Raw genomic sequence first — 18515 nt, 5'->3', positions numbered from 1 at the left:
GAAGCTATGATTTCTCTTCATAGGTTGCACCCAGTTCTATTCACTTCTAAAAGTAGTGTTTCCATTTTTCATAATTATTTCCTAAAAATTTTGTCATTAAATTCTCTCTCACTGCTATTGAGTCAATTCTGACCCATAGTCACCCTGTAGGGCAGGGTAGGTTTGTGAAATGGTAACAATGGAGTAGACAGTCTCATCTTTCTCTGATGGAGTGGTTGGGGGTTTCGAACCACAGAGTCGTGGTTAACAGTGCAATGCGTGACCACTATGCACGCCACCAGGATGCTGTTCACAGATGGCACTGTGCCCCAAACCAGCAGTGGGGGCACACTTGCAGGAGTCAAACCGTGTTTCTTATAAATGTTCTTTGCATTTAGGGAACAAAAAGACTTTTGAAGGGCAAGGTCAGGACTATAAAGGAGGATGGGGTGAGGTTTCCCAATGAAATGCTCATCGGACAGTCCTTGCTGCTAGGGAAGAAAGAGTGCGTGCGTGGTTATGGTGGGAAAATGTCTGGGCATAGGTTTTCTGTCCTTTTCATACCAACGCAGTTTTAAACGTTCTTAAGGCCTTTTCATAATAAACCCCAAGGATCATCCTGTGTCCTTTCAGAAATTCTATTGGGATAAACCTGACTTGAATGGCTAAATGCGTATCAGTTGACCCCCGCCCCCGCCCCCACCCCTGATTCATGCTGGGCCTGTTGTGGTTCTCAACAATTTCTTTATTTTTGTTGTTGCCGCTCTTCGTATTAGTGATTATCTCAGATGGGTTATCTCATTGGGAGTCACCCTCTTGAATTTTTGTCATATGCTTCTCTGTTTCTCCGTATATGAAACCCAGGCTTGATGAACCTACAGGGAGAGCATAGGGCTTCTGGGGGGTGGCAGTGGACACTTGGGGGAGGGGAGTGGCAGTTAAAGGGGGATGATGTCACTGAGTCCAGGAAGGAAAAAAAAATACATTGAGAAACTGATTGTGGTAGCAAGTGTACAATACTCTTCATGTGATTGGACTATGGAATGATATGATATATGTATGAACTCCTAATTTAAAAAAAAGATCATTTAGGAAGACTAAGAAACCAACAACCATGACCTTCGGAGTTGACCTAACTGACTTAACAGATTCCAGAAGAAGCCGCCCTTTGATAGGAACGGCTTCAAAGAAAGAGATAAAAATCCACTTGTTTTCTGTCAATATTCTTTTTTATTGGCAGTTATATGACATCAAAGTGGGGTTCACAGTTTAGTCCTCCATTAAGATGTAGCCTCCCTGAAGATTTCTTCAGCCTGTTCACCAGAAGAGAGAATTTTTTTTTTTTTACTAATGAGTTCCCATAACAGAAAACTCATGGCTCTGAGAGACATTTTTGAAAAAGTACCCAGATAGAATCAAGAGTTTGGAATTTTGCATTAAAAAGCAGACCTGGGGTTCACTTTTCAAGCTCCCACAAAAGACAAATGATTCATAAAAGTGCTGGGATATTAAAAGCATAAACAAAATTATTCCTAACTATATGTATTTGGCTTGTATGGACTTGCAATTCAGACAAGAAAAGAAAAGAAAGATGGAATTCTGGAGAGAAAAGAAGGCTGCCTGTGTGATAAGGGACCAATTACTGGTAGACTTCCTATAGGCAAAGGACTTATGATGGGAAGACCACACCATGATCACTCTCTAAGAAAGAAATTCTAAACCTCGGTCCTAAAAGCCTCAAATGACATGGAAATTCTTTCCCTAATTCTTCAACAACCTACTATAATTCAACAAGAAATTTGCCTATGCCTGATCTCATTTGGTCAGGCCAGAAATTTGGTGTTTTCTTCTCATATTTTAGGGACAAATTTGGGGTGAAAGGTAATCTTTTAAAGGCCAGAGCATAATATATGGAAGCATTTAAATCACTCAACTGACAAGGGATGTCAAAAGACACACATTTTTGATGTCTTCCTGGTGAATTGTGGTCAAATATAACCATAATAAACTTCGTGAGCAAGCGTCTTTATATTTGCGGTGAACTTGGCCTCAACGTAGGGCATGACTAGGCATCGAAGGCCTATGAAGTCTATGCTTTATTCACAATTGGCTCCCGGAGAGCTGCTTTGTTCATATCTGTCCAGAAAAATGTAGTTAACTGCCCCTCACCGCCCCCCCCCCACACACACACCCCACAACCCCGCCCCTGGCCCCTGGGACTGATTATGTTTTACAGTGGCCGAGAAAGAGTGGGGGCTATGGAGCTAGCTGGATCTTTATTCTTCCCAGCTCCACATGTTTCTGGTTGGATATACCTGGACAAACCATTTCATTCCTCTGAGCTTCACTTTCCTGTAAAACGGGAACTATATCTGATATGCAGATTGTTGTGAGATTAAGCATTAAAATACACACTGATGTTCTATTCCAGTGTCTGGAATATGAATGCCATACAATTATGAACTCTTAGAACCCAAGCAAATGATCCTCCCACACTCCTCCTGGAGCATGGTAGGGCTGGGGCGTCCTCCCCAAAATGACAAGAAGATTCTCCCGTACCAGTTTTGAGCTAAGACTTCAGAAAGAGCTTCTTTCACGTCTCCTTAATGAGACTTTCCATCCGTTTTCCTGTTCCACAAGTCAGGCAAAGTGATAGGTTGACGCTGATCTATTTTCAAAGACAGCTCCCTTGCTGGTAAGTTTTCAATTTACAAGAATGATTGCTTGCTTTGCAGAGATATTGCCTGGCTTCACCAGCATCGTGTTTCTCCTGGTAGCTCATTTTTAAGTTTAATATTCCTGACAGTATGCCCAAGTTGATCGTTGCCTCGGAAAAATGAAGATAGATGAGTCTACACCATTTTAAACCTCATATTTCTTCTAGGAGTCTTAGATGAATGTCAGCCGAGTGTGAAGATGTACTGCTCATCACTCTTTCACCTGATTCTTTAACTGACTCCTCAAAATAACCTTAATTTTTGGTACAACCACAGTTCAGTAGGCCAAGAAATGATTCCATGCTATAAAGAGCCCACTTGATGTCACTGCTAGTTACCATTGGCTTTCTTTTTCATTACACTGTCTTTTATAGAGAATCATTTCACTTTCTGTACAGTTTTATGCAATATGAGATGGTCATCTTGGTTTTTAAAAAATGATTTTTTTTCTTCAAGGGCTAATTTTGCCAGGCCCGGGCAGGCCTGTCTTCCTTCTGTCCACCCGTTAGCCATCACTGTTTTTAGACCCTTTCGTGGTATTTTGTCTGATACAGAGCTAAGAAAGGGTTTTTCCCTTAAAACGGCGCCTTTATTCCTTGCACTTAGCTCTCTGGGTGCTGAGTGAAGTGGGTGTTTCCATGCAACCCCCGAATTTTTGTTAAAGAGAGTCCTGGGGAGCCTGGCTCCTTCTGCTGAAGGCAGAGTCCTTGGACATGGACTGTGGCTTCCCAGATGTCACCTCTCTCCTGCCCTCCTAGATCGGATCAGAGATGTTCCAGCCTTCCAGGTGCTAACCACCAGCACCCAAGGGAACGCTGACGAGGAGGCTGTACAATGAAGGCTGGCTTCCTTGCTGGCTCGCATTTCTCTCTCTCCCCATCCAGAAGCACACCCACAGGATCGATCGGAGCGGCGGACTCCGAGAGCCTTTGCCATTGTTCGCAGCTGCCCTTAGCCGTTCCTTGGACGTTGCCTCTTCCATGTCTATGAACTTTACCTCAAATTTCCTGACTAACTTTAAATAAGCCTCCTGTGACTTATTTTCCCCGACTGGACATATTTTCTCCACCTTTAGACGATCCCCGTGCCTGCTCTTTCACTGTCACCTGGAATTAAAAAAAATTATACTCGTATTCTTCCTTACTAGAAAATGAATTTCTTCAGAGTAAGGTCTATTCAAGGCTGTGGAAAATAGGGAGATAATCTGGAGTCAGATATATTGGAATTAAAATCTATGTCTTGTCACTTACGAGCTGATGAGCTTAGACAAGGAACTACAAACAACTGGACCTTAAATAGTGTCATTTGAAAAGAGCAGATAATAAAAGGCATATTGTAGGTTTTGGGGTGAGAACTAAATTGTGTAAAGTACCATGTACAATACCTGGGACATAGCAGGCATTTCATCAATTACAGACGTCATTATTATATTAAAGCAGTATATGATATTTTGGAAATATTAGAAAAATATTTACTTATGTTGTCATTGGTTTTGAGAGGCACTGGCGGAGTAGTGGACTACGCGCTGGGCTGCTAATGGCAAGATGGGCTGTTTGAATCCACCAGCTGCTCCATGGGAGAGAAGAGGCTTTCCATACCTGTGAAGCGTTACAGTCTTGGAACCCCACAGGGCAGTTCTACCGGTCTCCGAGGGTCACTATGAATCAACATCAACTCAACAGCAGTGAGCTTTATTGGGAATACCCCCAGGCAAACATCCCGGGTCGGTCGGCAATGTCTGCCTGTATTGCGTAGTGACATGGACGGCCTTCTCTGAGGCGTGTAGCCATTGTTGTCACCCTCCTTTTCTGAGTTGTCTGTCCACCATTGACACGGCTTCCTTGCCCCCAAGGTTTTCCTGGAATCTTTCCAGCTGCTGCTGTCAATTTGGCGCTATACACACAGTTCTTTAGAGAGTGCGGTGATTTGGAAAGATTTCTTAAATAGCCAAGGGTTTAGAGAAATCGAATTTTCAGAAAAGGTAGCTTGAGCAACTCATCCTCTGGTTTCACGGCCAGAACAGCAGCGGCGCATCCCAGCCTCTGCGTGTCAGCTTGCACTTCCTGCAGGGATGCTGGGAGGCTGCTGCTGCAAGAGCAGCTTTTAGGAACACCCAAGCACTCTTCAGAGAAAGACGGGGTGTCTGCTCTGCAAACAATTTCAGTGTCAGGAACCCGGAGGCAGTTCGACCTTGTCCAATAGGGCTGCTGGATGTTAGAACCAACTTGGTGGCAGCAAGGTGTTTTGTTTTTTTTCTTCCAGTTCATGGTGATGATGAGCAGTATAGCACCATTGATAAAAATACCTATTCGATGTCGGACTACTGGAATGCACCTTCCTAAGTCTAACAGGCTGTCAGTAGCCAACCAACCACACCACACTACAACAGGACGCAACACAATCATTTCCCGGCCATTAGGTCAATTCCCAGTTGCAGTGATGCCACAGAGGTTCAAGGCTGCACAGGCTCTAGGCGTCCTTGGGAGTGGCTGGTGTGTTTGAGTCTTGTCATCAGCAACCCAATGCTTACGCTGTGGGGGGGAAGGCCAATCTCCCACAACTAATTGAAGGTTCGATAGGCACAATTGTACGGATATATATATATATATATATATATATATATATATATATATATATGAAGATTATAATAAAGTCAGAGAGAACATGAGAGATAAAAGAAGAGATTGAAATAATGGAGCTAGATGCATTTCATGGTAGCATGGTAACCCGCCTGGTGGGCCACGTGGAAATGGGAGACAGGGGGAGGGGAAGGAGGACAAGGGGAAAGGGAACAGGGGAGCAAGGACGGGAGAGGAAGGGGGAGCTGATGAGAGAGGCCAACGAGGAGCTTTATTGCGAACCCAGACTCATACATCTTTGGGGTGTGTGCAAGCCCACTAATTACAGGTAAAGGCATAAGTCACAGGAGATGGTTACACTATGGGTTATACAGCATGAGAGGGGGACAATCTAGGGACATATATGCAATAGGAAGGGGAGGGATTGGGGGGACACATGTGACAAGATGGGCAGATCCTCGGTTCAGGATGGCAGCCTCACTTTGGATGCAGTGAGCAGGTTTGACCTGTTCTCTGGATCTCCATATCAGTATGGTGTCAGACTAATGGTCAAGCCTTTAGGCAGCAGTAGCCCATTGTCCTCCACAGCAGGGAGGGGGCCCTACCTGTGGTGGGACCAGACTTAGTCTGGCAACTGCCTGCCTTCAGGGAGGATGTCTCTAAGCATCTGACCTCCCACCATATGCTGCCAAACAGCCTCTCTCATTTTTGGCATATCTTTGGGGGAGATAAAACTGGGAGAAAGTCTCTTTATAATTCCACATTACCTCACAGTCCACCAAGGCTCCCTAGATCCCGCACTACCTCCTCATGTTGGAATTCTGATGGGGTTTCTCCCTCTACTCAGCCTAATATTAATATACTGAACCATCTTCTGTACCACCTCCTCCTTCCAGTGCTCACTTGACTTTGCCTCCTTGCCGACTGACTTCAACAGCATCTAACCTGTCCTCATCAAGGCCACCAAATAGAAGTAATTATCGTCTTTGAAATGATTTCAAAATGATTATGTCGAGGGGATTGGGTCTCTACCTCCACTCTGAGGTCTGGTGCAGAGTAATACATTTTGTGTGCATGGGTGAGCTAGTTTTCTTGCTAAGCCTTTTAAAAATTTCTTTCATTTTGAATAAATAACATAAACTCTGCATAAATTAATTTGTTTTAGACTTAGGCTTCATTAAATGTCAGTTAGTATGACACAGGAACTCACTCAGCACAGACTACCAAGATCGTCCTAATTATAAGTACTCATATTTAAGAGAGAGAGAGAGAGAGAGAGAGCCAGCGAGAGGCAGAGAGATGAATATTCAGTTCTATTTGACCCACATGCCTTTCAAATTACAAATTAAGACAAGAGGACCTTCTTCCTCTCAGTTTGACTGGAGCTTACCTTCCGGGGCCCCGTGCTCTTCAGCTCAAACACATCCATGGTGTAGTTGACTCTACGTCCGTAGTGGTCAAACTGAACATTCCCTGTAAGCCCTTGAATTCGAACCTGCGAGTAGAAGGAAAGCACACACATGGACTCATTTATCATTTCACTTATAGAAATCTCCACTGTATCCACGAGGCGAATGCGGAACTCCTAACTATAGTCAAATCACTCTAAAAACCATCAGGTACTTGAGTGATTGGGATAAAACCTGGAGGAGGAACATCAAAGGATTGTGTAGCAATTCTGTTATATGACAGCAATAGGACTATATTTTGTATGGTTTTTTAACATAAAGGTGTAAAGTTAACTAACAGAATCCTTCAATATTAGAGTATTGCTTGCAGTCATAGGAGTATGTGTGGCTTATTTGTAGCTATTTGTCAGTGAGTCCATACATACACAGAAGAAACTGAATAGCTCTCCAGCTCCAAGAAAAACCAAAAAAACCCAAAAACCAACAACAAAACGAAATAAAAGTAAACTCACAGCCATTGAGCCGATGCCTATTCATAGTGACTTTATGGAACCAGTCGGACTGTCTCTGGGCGTTCTAGGATTCTAACTCTTTATGGAGTAGAAAACCCAGTCTCTCTCTCTCAGGGTGGCTGGTGGTTTCAAATGGCTGACCTTGCGGTCCACAGCCCAACGCATTGCCCCCTCACCACCAGGACAGCTCCGATGCTCAGACCAGATTGTAGAGCAAATTTATTGTTTAAGAAATTGATACAATGAAATGTTCACCTATATTTTACTCCACATTCCCTTTTAACCAGCTTGTACTTCAGTTCTGTACCCATAGCATTTTAGAATATTTAAAATATAATATCAACATTTTATATGTAAATTCCATTAGTCATTTGCAAAACAGTATTAATATAACTATGAGACTGAACTAAGAAACTTACTTAATGCAAGGTACTAAGGCAATACAAAGAATACTCATTTATGGTATTTACCGTACAATTATAGACAGTCCTTCTGCATTCTGAGTTTAGAGCAGGACAGTGCTTCCTCAGCCTCTGTGGGTAGCAACAGCTACGTGACTGTGACCAATGCGTGTTCACACACACGACATGTCTCACTATTGGCCAAGGCATGTAACGGTGATTTTCAGACCTCCCACAAGTCTCTGTTTCCCTTTGCAGTGTGCCAGCAGGTGGCTGTCTGCCAGCCTGGCTCCTGAGTGCTTATAATGATCAGTGTCCCAGTGTCCCCGTTCCTCTAGTCTGTGAGCGGGAGCAACACCCCTTGTGGTTTTGAATGCCATTTTACTGTGAAAACTTAAACAGCAAATTAGGTTTTTGTTGAATAATTTCGACACACATTCTTTAATAATATTGGTTACATTTTTCACTCATTCCATTCTGGTGGCACCATTTTTTAGTACTGTGGTCTCCTTGCCCTCTTCATTTCTCATGTTTGATACAGAGTCATATTTCATCAATTGGTCTCCTAGAGATGATTTCTTAAAGGATCTCCTGACTCCCAGGTGATATTCTTTATTTTGTGAGTCAATCTGTGTTTAGCTAAAAGCTGACCTCAAGGGATATTTTGTTTCAGACTTCAAGTAGACTCCGGGAGATAGTCCAGGGGATCCCCAAGTCTCAACTGGTCCAGTACATACGGCGTTTTTAGGAATTTTATTTCAATTCCACCCCTTTTCTCATCTTTTGCGGCCCTCTTTGCTGTTTTGAGACTTGGAGTAATTTGAGACTTGCCACCGAGGCTTGGAGTAATTTATTAATGCAGGTAACTAAGCTTATCTTGACTTTGCATCCACATGAGATATACGCATCAGGATTCAATTCTATATTCTATTTAGAAAATGTCTCAAAGGTGAGCAATGATTTGATATGCTAAATTGACAATTGACAATGGGTAATATAGTATGCTTACAAACATTTTCTACTTGAACATGCTCCTTAACCAAGATGCAATAATTGGAACTTAATAAAGTCATCCCTACCTGTTTGAGGGTCCTCTCCATGTCAATTCCCTGACCCCAGGGAGCAGCAGGATTTGCAAGACAATCCCCAGCATTGCCTCTCCTTGAAATATCGATTTTTTGCCTCCTAAGATTTCGGAAAGTTTCGGCCATCACAAGGACTCCATCATAAGTCAGGGCAGAGGTGTACTGACCAAATAAAAACAATTTTAGAGTACATATTAAAGCAATTTTAAAGTGAATATTAAACCATATCAGGCACCAAAGATAATCTATGGTTTCTGTCATAACGCAGCATTGTCTGGCTCTTTGCCACGGAGTAAATTCCTCCCCGTAGCAACCCTGGATGTCAGAGTAAAACTGCCCCAATGGGCTGGCAACACTAATCATTGTGGAATCATCCTGGAACAGGCCACCTCACCTGTCTTCTGAAGCTCAGCTTTCAACTAGTAGTTGAACATATTTACCACTGTTTTTATCTGACTGAATGGTGGTTTAATCACTGAAAGGCAATTACTCTAGATCCACAATTTCTATTCTTAGTTGATTACTGAAGCTGCAAGCCACATCGTACCATCCCAATTTAAAGAGAAGAAAACACTCTGGAACATAGAAATTTAAATAAACATTTTTCCATCAGTTAGGATTTCAAGGTGTAGAACCCTTTGCATGTATATTCTTATCCAAGGAGATGTGAAAAGCTTGAGAGAAAAAGGAACTACAGATGCGCCAAGGTTTCCCTGCTGCATAAAAGTATAAACAGCTAAAGAAAAACATAAATGACTAATTCATCTTCTGCATGTGTTTGGCCCAAATAACTTCCTCCTTGATTGAAATATTTGGATGGTGAATAAGAGAAGAATTCAAATAATTAAACAGGAATGTAATTTTATATGAATAAAACCTAAAGTAGAAGTGGGATAACAAGACCAGAAGGGATTTACCCACAGTGCTTCCAAGTTTGTGCGGCACTGTTACAACCTGCCTTCCACTCCGTCACTGTAATTGAGCCCTGAAGGGTTTCTCCAAAATGTTTAGAAGATTTTATATATATATATATATATATATATATATATATATATATATATATATATACTTGAAGTTTGTATATTTGTTCAATCCCCCAGTGGAATGAATAAGTCTGATGTTATTTAGAAATGGAAAGTCAAGTTTCAAAATGGCATTATTCAGCCACCGTGCTGCTGTCAATCACTGTGCTAAGTAGGATTGCACAGAGATAGTCGTTGAATGTGGAGAAATAAAGGACGGACCCTCTGCTGTGTGGTGATCACCCCATGCTTCTCCTGGCGAAACAGACTGAACTCTTAGAAGCAGTGGTTCTCAACCTCCCTAACACCGCAACCCTTTAATACAGTTCCTCATGTTGTGGTGACCCCCAACCATAAAATTATTTTCGTTGCTACTTCATAACCGTCAGTTTGCTACTGTTATGAATTGGGCGATCCCAGTGAAAGGGTCATTTGACCCCCAAAAGGGGTCGTGACCCATCGGTTGAGAACCGCTGCTTTAGTAGTAAGTTATTAAGGTTAGGAGAGGAAGTAAGGAAAAACAGAGTGAAACTGAAATTTGTTAAAGCTGCAAACCAAAAGGAAGAAGAGAAACCTTTCGGTAGAGATTGAGCGGAGAACTCCGAAATGCATGCAGAATGTGGCACATCCTCCTGAAGCAAGGCAGAAGCACCAACCACTAATCACGGCCAGCCACAGCTTCATATTTTTCAGGAATTCTATTTAAGTTGCACATTATAAGCCAAAGCTATGGGTACTGGGGGGAAATGTCCTCTTTGATTTTCTTCTTTCAAACGAAGAAAGAAAATTTGAAATTCCAGTTGTGGACAGTAAATGTAGGCAACATTGCTGTCAGGCACAGTGCCCCATTTTCCAGGGGAGAAAAAGACTAATACATCATATCCAATGAGGGATTTACATTTTAAAAAAATCATTTTACTAGGGGCTCATATAATTCTTATCACAATCCATATATACATAAATTGTATAAAGCACATTTGTACATTCATTGCCCTCATCATTCTCAAAACATTTGCTCTCCTCTTAAGCCCCTGGCATCAGGTCCTCATTTTCCCCCTTCCCTCCAGGTTCCCCCCTCCCTCATGAACCCTTGATAATTTAGAAATTATTATTTTGTCATATCTTGCCCTGTCAGACGTCTCTCTTCACTCACTTTTCTATTGTCCATCTCCCAGGGAGGAGGTTATATGTACATCCTTGTAATCAGTTCCCCCTTTATACCCATACTCCCTTTACCCTCCCAGTATCGCCACTCTCAACATTGGTCCTGAGGGGATCATCTGTCCTGGATTCTCTGTGTTTCCAGTTTCTATCTGTACCAGTGTACATCCTCTGGTATAGCCCGATTTGTAAGGTAGAATTGGGAACATGATAGTAGGTGGGGAGGAAGCATTTAGGAACTAGAGGAAAGTTGTATGTTTCATTGTTGCTACACTGCACCCTGAATGGCTCGTCTACTCCCTGGAACCATTCTGTAAGGGGATGTCCAGTTGCCTACAGATGGGTCTTGGGTCCCCACTCCATACTCCCCCTCATTCACAATGATATGATTTTTTGTTCTGATGATGCCTGATACCTGACCTTTGACACCTTGTGATCACTAAGGCTAGTGTGCTTCCTCCATGTGGGCTGTGCTACTTCTCAGCCAGATGGTCATTTGTTTACCTTCATGCCTTTAATACTACAGACACCATATCTTTTGATAGCCGGGCACCATCAGCTTTTTTTCACACTTGCTTATGTACCCAGAGGGAAATACATTTTAATAAAGATCCTATATTTTTCCAGTAAAGGGCTTAATTGAAAAACTTTTATCAAAAAGATTTAAGAGGGGCATGTACCTTAAAAGCACCAGGAGCCGATACCAAGGGCTCAAGTAGAAAGAAAGTGTTTTAGGAATGATGATGGCAACAACTGTACAAATGTGTTTGACACATGGATGTATGTATGGATTGTGATAAGAGTTGTATGAGCCCCCAATAAAATGATTAAAAAATAATAAAGGAAACAGAAAACAGAAAAACCATGAAAAATATCAACAAAGCAATAAGTTGGTAATTTGAAAGTATCAACAAAATTGACAAAGCGATAGCAAACTTAGTGTGGCAGTTACATAATCTCTGGTCAGCTTGTGAAGGGGTGGAGTCTAGCCTGTCAATCAGGTAATAGCCAATAAGGTCTCTGTGGGGGAATGGCCTTCTCCTGAGCATTCTGGGAACTCCTGTATTCCTCCCTGGAGGTGAGGGACACTCTCTGTTAGACATTCCTGCTGACAAGTCACATGGAGGCACACCAATGGAGCCAGAGCCCTGGAGCTGGAGGAGCCATGTGGAGACCCCTGCCAGCACCAAGGTCCTTCACAAGACTTTGCACCCACTGGCCTGTGTTCTTCCTGCATTCGTGTGAGTCTGAAAAGGAATTTATAAACTGGTATTGGAAATAGGGGCTAATATCATACTTATGGACTTGATCTGGACTGGGCTGGGATGTTTTCTCAATAAACAGTTGCTCTTTTTCATAAAGCTCACAAAAATGCACTCACAAAAACAGACTGAAGGATAGGTAGTCTCCCTCCGAACTAAGTTAGGGTGACTGAAGGAAACAGGTGGTTCATTTAAACAAGGCGCAATACAAAAGACTAATATGCCTTCTCCTCAGCCAGAACGGAATCATCCTTTAGCAGAGAAAACTGCTCAATTTCCTTAGTAGAGGCTAAGGAACAGCAAGAAATAGAGAGCGACTTGCGAAATGGATGAGAGAAATGCGTTGCTATCCTGTCAGAGCTGGGAATGGGAACAAGAGAACACTGGGGCCTTGTTCACGAGTGAAAAGCTGAGGAAGATGCACCAACAACAAAAAAAAAACAACACTTGCTGTGTTTGAGATGTCCATTCATTGTCACAAAACAAGGAAAGTAGACAAAAGAACAGGTATCACACAGAGCAGTGACAGGCTGAGCAAGAGGATATTCAGCCAGAGTCAATGAACCTGGACTTCAACAAGTCCCCGAGCTCACAGGTGGAAAGAACCTGCAGGCTAAACTGTTTCTACCTTTTTGGAGGCTTTAGTTCTTTCCCACTTGTCTTTTTATGCTACCATCCAGAAAGTCATATTCATACCCACACAATTCTAGAGGGATCTTGAGAGGGCTTAGTAAAGAAATATTTTATCTTGGGGCAGGATAAAACTAGATTTTGGTATACAGTTATTTCCCACTTTGTCAAGTACTCAGAATGTTGGCAATTCCTGTTTGCCAGAGGTTGTAGATAATAAGACAGAGTTAGGTAAATGTCACAGTTCATTAGAAAGAGCACACCTTTGAAAAGAAACATGCTGAGTTCTAATTTTGATACTCATAGGTTTATGAGGACATGCCACTCATTCTTCAGTGAAAGAACTTAAAAACAGAACCAACCCCAAAGATTCAAGATAATAAAGACTGTCTCCTGTAGCCATCGTAAGGATGCAATGATGTCATATCATTCCTGAACACTGGAGCTTGAACTGGACATTGGTCAGGACTCATGCAGCTAAAACAACAGTGAGTCATCGACACGCACTGCCCCAAAGACACACATAGTACTGCAGCAAAGTTGTGTTATAACTACATTAATTCATGGTGAGGGGTTTATAAAATTAAATCATTACGGACATTACAGAAGAAAAAAGGTCACATACACCAGAGTGACAAAACTCCATAGAGAGATTGAAATTAGTGATAAAACCTTGGGAGATGGCTGGATTTGAACAGGCAGAAATGAAGGTAGAGCGTAGCTGAGAAGAAGAGAAAGAATAGAGTCAGATGAATGGAAAATAAAATGAATCATTGTCCCCTCCTGGGCTGTGCTTATAATTGCTTGTGCATTGGGCCATTGGGACTCAGAGGCTTTTCATTGGCTGGCTTCCAGAAGTAGATAACCAAATCCTTCTTCCTTCTCCATGTAAGCCTGGAAGCTCTGAGATCTATTCAGAATCAGGGAAACATAGAAACTTCTACCCACAGCCATCACAGGCATTGGCCAGAATATGAACTGGGTCTTCCACATGAAAGGCAAGACTTCCACCGATGGAGCACGAAAGCTCTGAGAAAAGTTTAGGGCATTTCAGTTTTGCTGGAGCATCGGAAAGAGGACCGAGAGGCACAGGGACATGCAGATGCAAAGATCTGTTTTGCCCATACAATGGAGCTTTACTGTAGAGCATTTGCTTGTTTAAAGCAGGGAAGTGTCAAAATCTGAAGTTGTGCTTTTAATATTGGTCAAGATAGCAATCAATTCAAGTAAAATTTAATTTGAATGGTCACTGAAGACCTAAAAATCCTAAGAAATGTGAAAGATGTGAGAATTATACATAGGAATATATTTATATTTTTCAGTCATGGTATTTACTATTGCTTGGGAGATAAACATAAATAATCCAATAAAAGAATCTCAGAGATGAAAAAGCAACATGTCAAAAATGATGGCAAGTCCAGTTGTTATAATTAGGTGCTGCTGAGTCAATTGTGACAGAAGACAGGCTGGCCCCGCACTAACTTTAACTGTTATGCTAGGGCTCGCGGTTGCAGCCGTCATGTCAATACATCTTGTAGCTGGTCTTCCCCTTTCTCATTGACCTTCTACTTAACCATGGGGGTGGTTGCATATAAAACAGTAGACACCGGAGTGCGCTAAAGGCAGAAAAGTGAAGGTCTGACTGCACTGCTGTGTCCAGATGGGAGAATTACAGGGGCAACATTCTAATTGTACATTGTTATTCTCTCTAAAATGAAAGATAACTCCATGGATCTAGAGAACAGTGTCACGAAGGTTGGAACCCTTTTTAAATCTAAAGCTCATTGGGGAACAAGGTGTTAAAGAGATGGTCACAGAAGGAGTGCTGACTAATTAGAGATGTGACGGAAGAGGACATGAGGTATTCTATCACGGGAAACAGAAAGAGCAATAACAGCCTTGCATAAAGTCAGGATTGAATGAGGGAAACACACTGCAGTTCTCTCAGTTTTAGGAATGCTTTATCTTTGAAACTACTTGCAGGCAAAAGGGACTCAAAACACCAACCCAACCCAAACCAAACCAAACCAAACCTACTGTCATCAAGTCAATTCTGACTGACAGGGACCCTACACAGGCTGTACATCTTTATAGGAGCAAATAACCTTATGTTTCGCCCAGGAAGCAACTGGTGCGTGTTTTGGCGAGTAGTCCAATGTTTGTTCTGAAGATAATTTGCATTTTGAAAATGTGGCTTTTTATAAGTCTGATATATATTATGTAAGCTTGGATCATGGTGGTGTAATTGGCTATGAAGTAATTGAAGTGCTAACCACCTGGTCAGAAGTTCAAACCCACCAACCACTCCATGGGAGAAGGATGAGACTTTCTGCTGCTGTGAAGATTCACAGCCCTGGAAATGGAAAGGGCAGTGCGACTCTGTCCTGTAGATTACTACGAGTCAGAGTCGACTTGATGGCAGTGAATCTGAGAGTTTTTGTTTCGCTTGTTGTTGTTTTGGCTTTGAAGCTTGAGGAGTGGGGGAATATAGTGGGAGATGTATTTGCCTAAGACATGAACCGATGTTTCCATCCTGGACATTTCATGGAACTAGTGTCTGATTCAAGGCTAGTCAACTAATAACTTATAGATATGAATCTATAAAATCAGAGGGTTGAATTTGAGTGTATAGCACATAAATATTATATTCTGAAGGTCCACACATTTATAGGATAATGAAGATTGTATGACCAGCTAAATTCGTACATTACAGAGGGGAAACATAGCCAGTCAGAGATTTTTTACTTAGGAAATGAAAGACCTGGGGCTACTCGTAGTTAGTAGTTTTTCTAGGCTTGTATTTCCAAATTATCCTTTGAAAAACTTGCTGCAATACCTTACCAGTGAGAGAAGAACAAATGTTTGTTAATGATGATATTATTATGTAGATGATAAAAACACAAGTAAACCACTAAGCTTGGATTTTAGAAGCATGCCACTATTTACATAATGCCTATGAAAGTCATTTTATTTTCAGAAATGCACCAACTTCATTTGAAAATTGAATAGAAAACCTCTGAGATGTTTGTCAGAAAAATTGAGCAATCTAGCCGTGTATTGTAAATTTGAATAATGCCTTTTACAGAACCTTGTCCAGTTTGCATGTCTACCAATTTCCAGATTGACCTACTTATTTTCTAAGTCACATTGTGAATGTAATATGAAAGCAAAATATACTTATTATTGCTCCTATTTGAAGTATTAAGTTAAAAAAGACTAACAGAGCATACTCTTTCTTCAATAACATTTTATGCAAAATAAAAATACTAATAGCAACCTAAGTGAAGTAATCTAACAAATCTACTCTTTTATATAGGAATGTAGAAATTACTTAGTGCCTGTGCAGATAATTATTATTTCTAATGCTACACTATTACCTGATAGGAACAATTGCATACTGCACATTTACTTGAATAAAACACACACACCGATAGACTGATTGATAGATCAATAGATAACTAATACATACCTTTGGTGGAGTCTCAGATCCTGGATATTCTCTCTGATCCAGTTTCTTCCATCGATCCATCAGTTTGGTTACCATAGGTGTGTTGAAATCTACCAACTGGAATCCTGTAACGTTGGCACCACCATGTATAAATCTCTCAAGGGAAATATCTTTAAACCCCTATAAAATCAATGTGACAGGTTTTTTCAAAGTTCAGTTAGTTATGTACACTTCAATTTTCAATAGGAACAAATTAATAATCAACATGTACATCTAAATAGATTTCTAATACAGAACTTGCTAGAAAGAGGTGGAAACCAATTATGCTAATTTTGTTATTAAATTCTGTCGCTCAGATCCAATATATGAAAAAGGATAAAATGGGGGGAAATGTTTCCAGATCACTGTCATTCAATTTCGTATTTCCTGCGTGCCTTTTATGAAACACAGAGGCACGTAAAAGAGAAATATGATAACATCAAAAAGTCTGTTGAGAGCCCAATTTCAGTCTGGAATGGATATGTGGAAAGGCATATTATATATAGATAATTCCAACATATTTCTGTATTCTGAATCTGTGATGGGTAGGAGTATTTTTAGGGTCTCAGTTTCATTACAAAAGGCTGTAAAACAGAAGAACTGGCAATGTAACCCAGAGGAGGCAAATGCTCTCATTACTTCAGTCATCATCCTTCATTCAAAACTCACTACCAGGGAGTCAATTCTGAATCATAGTGACTCTATAGGACAGAGCAGGACTGCCCCTGAGGTTGCCTAGGCTGTAGATCTTCAGGGGAGTAGGAAGCCTCGTCTTTCTCCCGAGGAGTGGCTGGTGGTTTTAAACTGCTGACCTTGCAATTATCAGCCCAATGTATCACCCACTACACCACTTGTGCAAGAAAAAACAAAAATAAAACAATAGAAGAGAATAGAGCAAGGGAAATCATTCAGTGACTCATGTGGGGGAGGAAAATAGATCATGTCCACAAGGTGGAGGCAGGAAACTGAGAGGATAGGATATAATTACTTGCACATATTTATTGTCTTTCCATCTATCTAGCACCCTTTATAGCTCTCTAATTCGACTTATATGGGGCTCCCCTTTCTAGTATGTTTTAAAGGTGTCTTGCAAAAATATGCACACAATGCAAATTATAAAATAAACAGTATCACGTAGCGGACAAAAACATATTCGAGAAATGAATTAATATTGCCTATGGTACTGGCTTAGAGAAAACTGAACTATAAAACACACACACATGTGTACATTAAAACACATGTCATTATTGAATAGGTTCCAACGTATAACCTAAACCCAAACCAAACTTACAGGTATCAAGTCAATTCTGGGGTGGGGGTGGGGGGACAGAAAGCCTCCCCTTTCTCCCGAGGAGCTGCGGGTGGGGTTGAATTGCTGACCCTATGGTTAGCAGCCCCACACATAACCCATTGCGCATGACTCATATTCATGAGCTACTTCACACAACAGAACCAAACTGGGTCATCCTCTCAGTTACTGTGAGGTTTGATCCCATTGTTGCAGCCAGTTTGTCCATCTGTTTGGTTGAAAGTCTTTTTCTTTTTCTCTGACCTTCCACTTTCCTAAACGAGATGATTGGTCTCTCCTGACATGTTGTCCTAATTAGTACCTGACTGGTCCTGATAAGATGTCCTAATTGGTCCCCCCTGATCAGTATGAGAGATGAAATATCACCATTATTGCTTCAGAGGAGCAATGACTCAGTTTGCTCTTCTGCCAGTTGATGGTGTAACCAGTACTCTTTGCCAGACCATAATTCAAATATATTGGTTCTTCTTCAGTCTTCCTTATTTATTGTTCAACTTTCACGTGCCTATGAGATTACTGCAAATATAATGACATGGCTCAAGTGCACCTCAGTCCTCAAAGTGATATCTTTTCTATTTAATATTTTAATGAGGTCTCTGCTGAAGATTGGCCCAATGCAATACATTGTCTGATTATTGTTTCCTTGGGTGTTGATGGTGAATCTGAGTAGTATTCTTGACAACTTCCATCTTTTCTCCATTTATCATAGTGTTGTCTGATGGTCCAGTTTGAGGATTCTTTTTTTTCTTTATAGTGAGTTGTAATCCTAGGGCCTGAGTGGTATCGTGGTTACACACTGGTCTGAAATCTGGATTACTGACAGTTCAAAACCATAACACCTGAATGGGAGAAAGGCTGGGCTTTCTACTTTCATAGACAGTTACAGTCTTGGAAACCCACAGTGGGCCGCTATGGGTCAGCACAGAGTGAGTTTGGTTGCAATCCATCCTGAAGGCGGACGT

At 41.4% G+C, this 18515-nt stretch overlaps 1 protein-coding gene across 9 annotated transcripts in view; it reads right to left on the bottom strand.

Moving 5' to 3' along the window:
- GRIA4 (glutamate ionotropic receptor AMPA type subunit 4) overlaps positions 1-18515 on the bottom strand; it is a 446712-nt gene that overhangs the window by 64293 nt on the left and 363904 nt on the right. For all 9 annotated transcript variants that reach the window (XM_075548742.1, XM_075548736.1, XM_075548741.1 and 6 more), the window contains exons 6-8: positions 16227-16385; positions 8677-8844; positions 6666-6770 (exon numbers count right to left, since the gene is read on the bottom strand). In XM_075548742.1, coding sequence (XP_075404857.1) covers positions 6666-6770; positions 8677-8844; positions 16227-16385 — 432 coding nt within the window. The remainder of the gene's footprint in view (positions 1-6665; positions 6771-8676; positions 8845-16226; positions 16386-18515) is intronic.

The sequence above is a fragment of the Tenrec ecaudatus genome, chromosome 4 (assembly GCF_050624435.1).
Source record: "Tenrec ecaudatus isolate mTenEca1 chromosome 4, mTenEca1.hap1, whole genome shotgun sequence".
Taxonomy (NCBI): domain Eukaryota; kingdom Metazoa; phylum Chordata; class Mammalia; order Afrosoricida; family Tenrecidae; genus Tenrec; species Tenrec ecaudatus.
The sequence above is the reverse complement of the archived record's forward strand: the minus strand, read 5'-3'. Positions and strand labels throughout refer to the sequence as shown.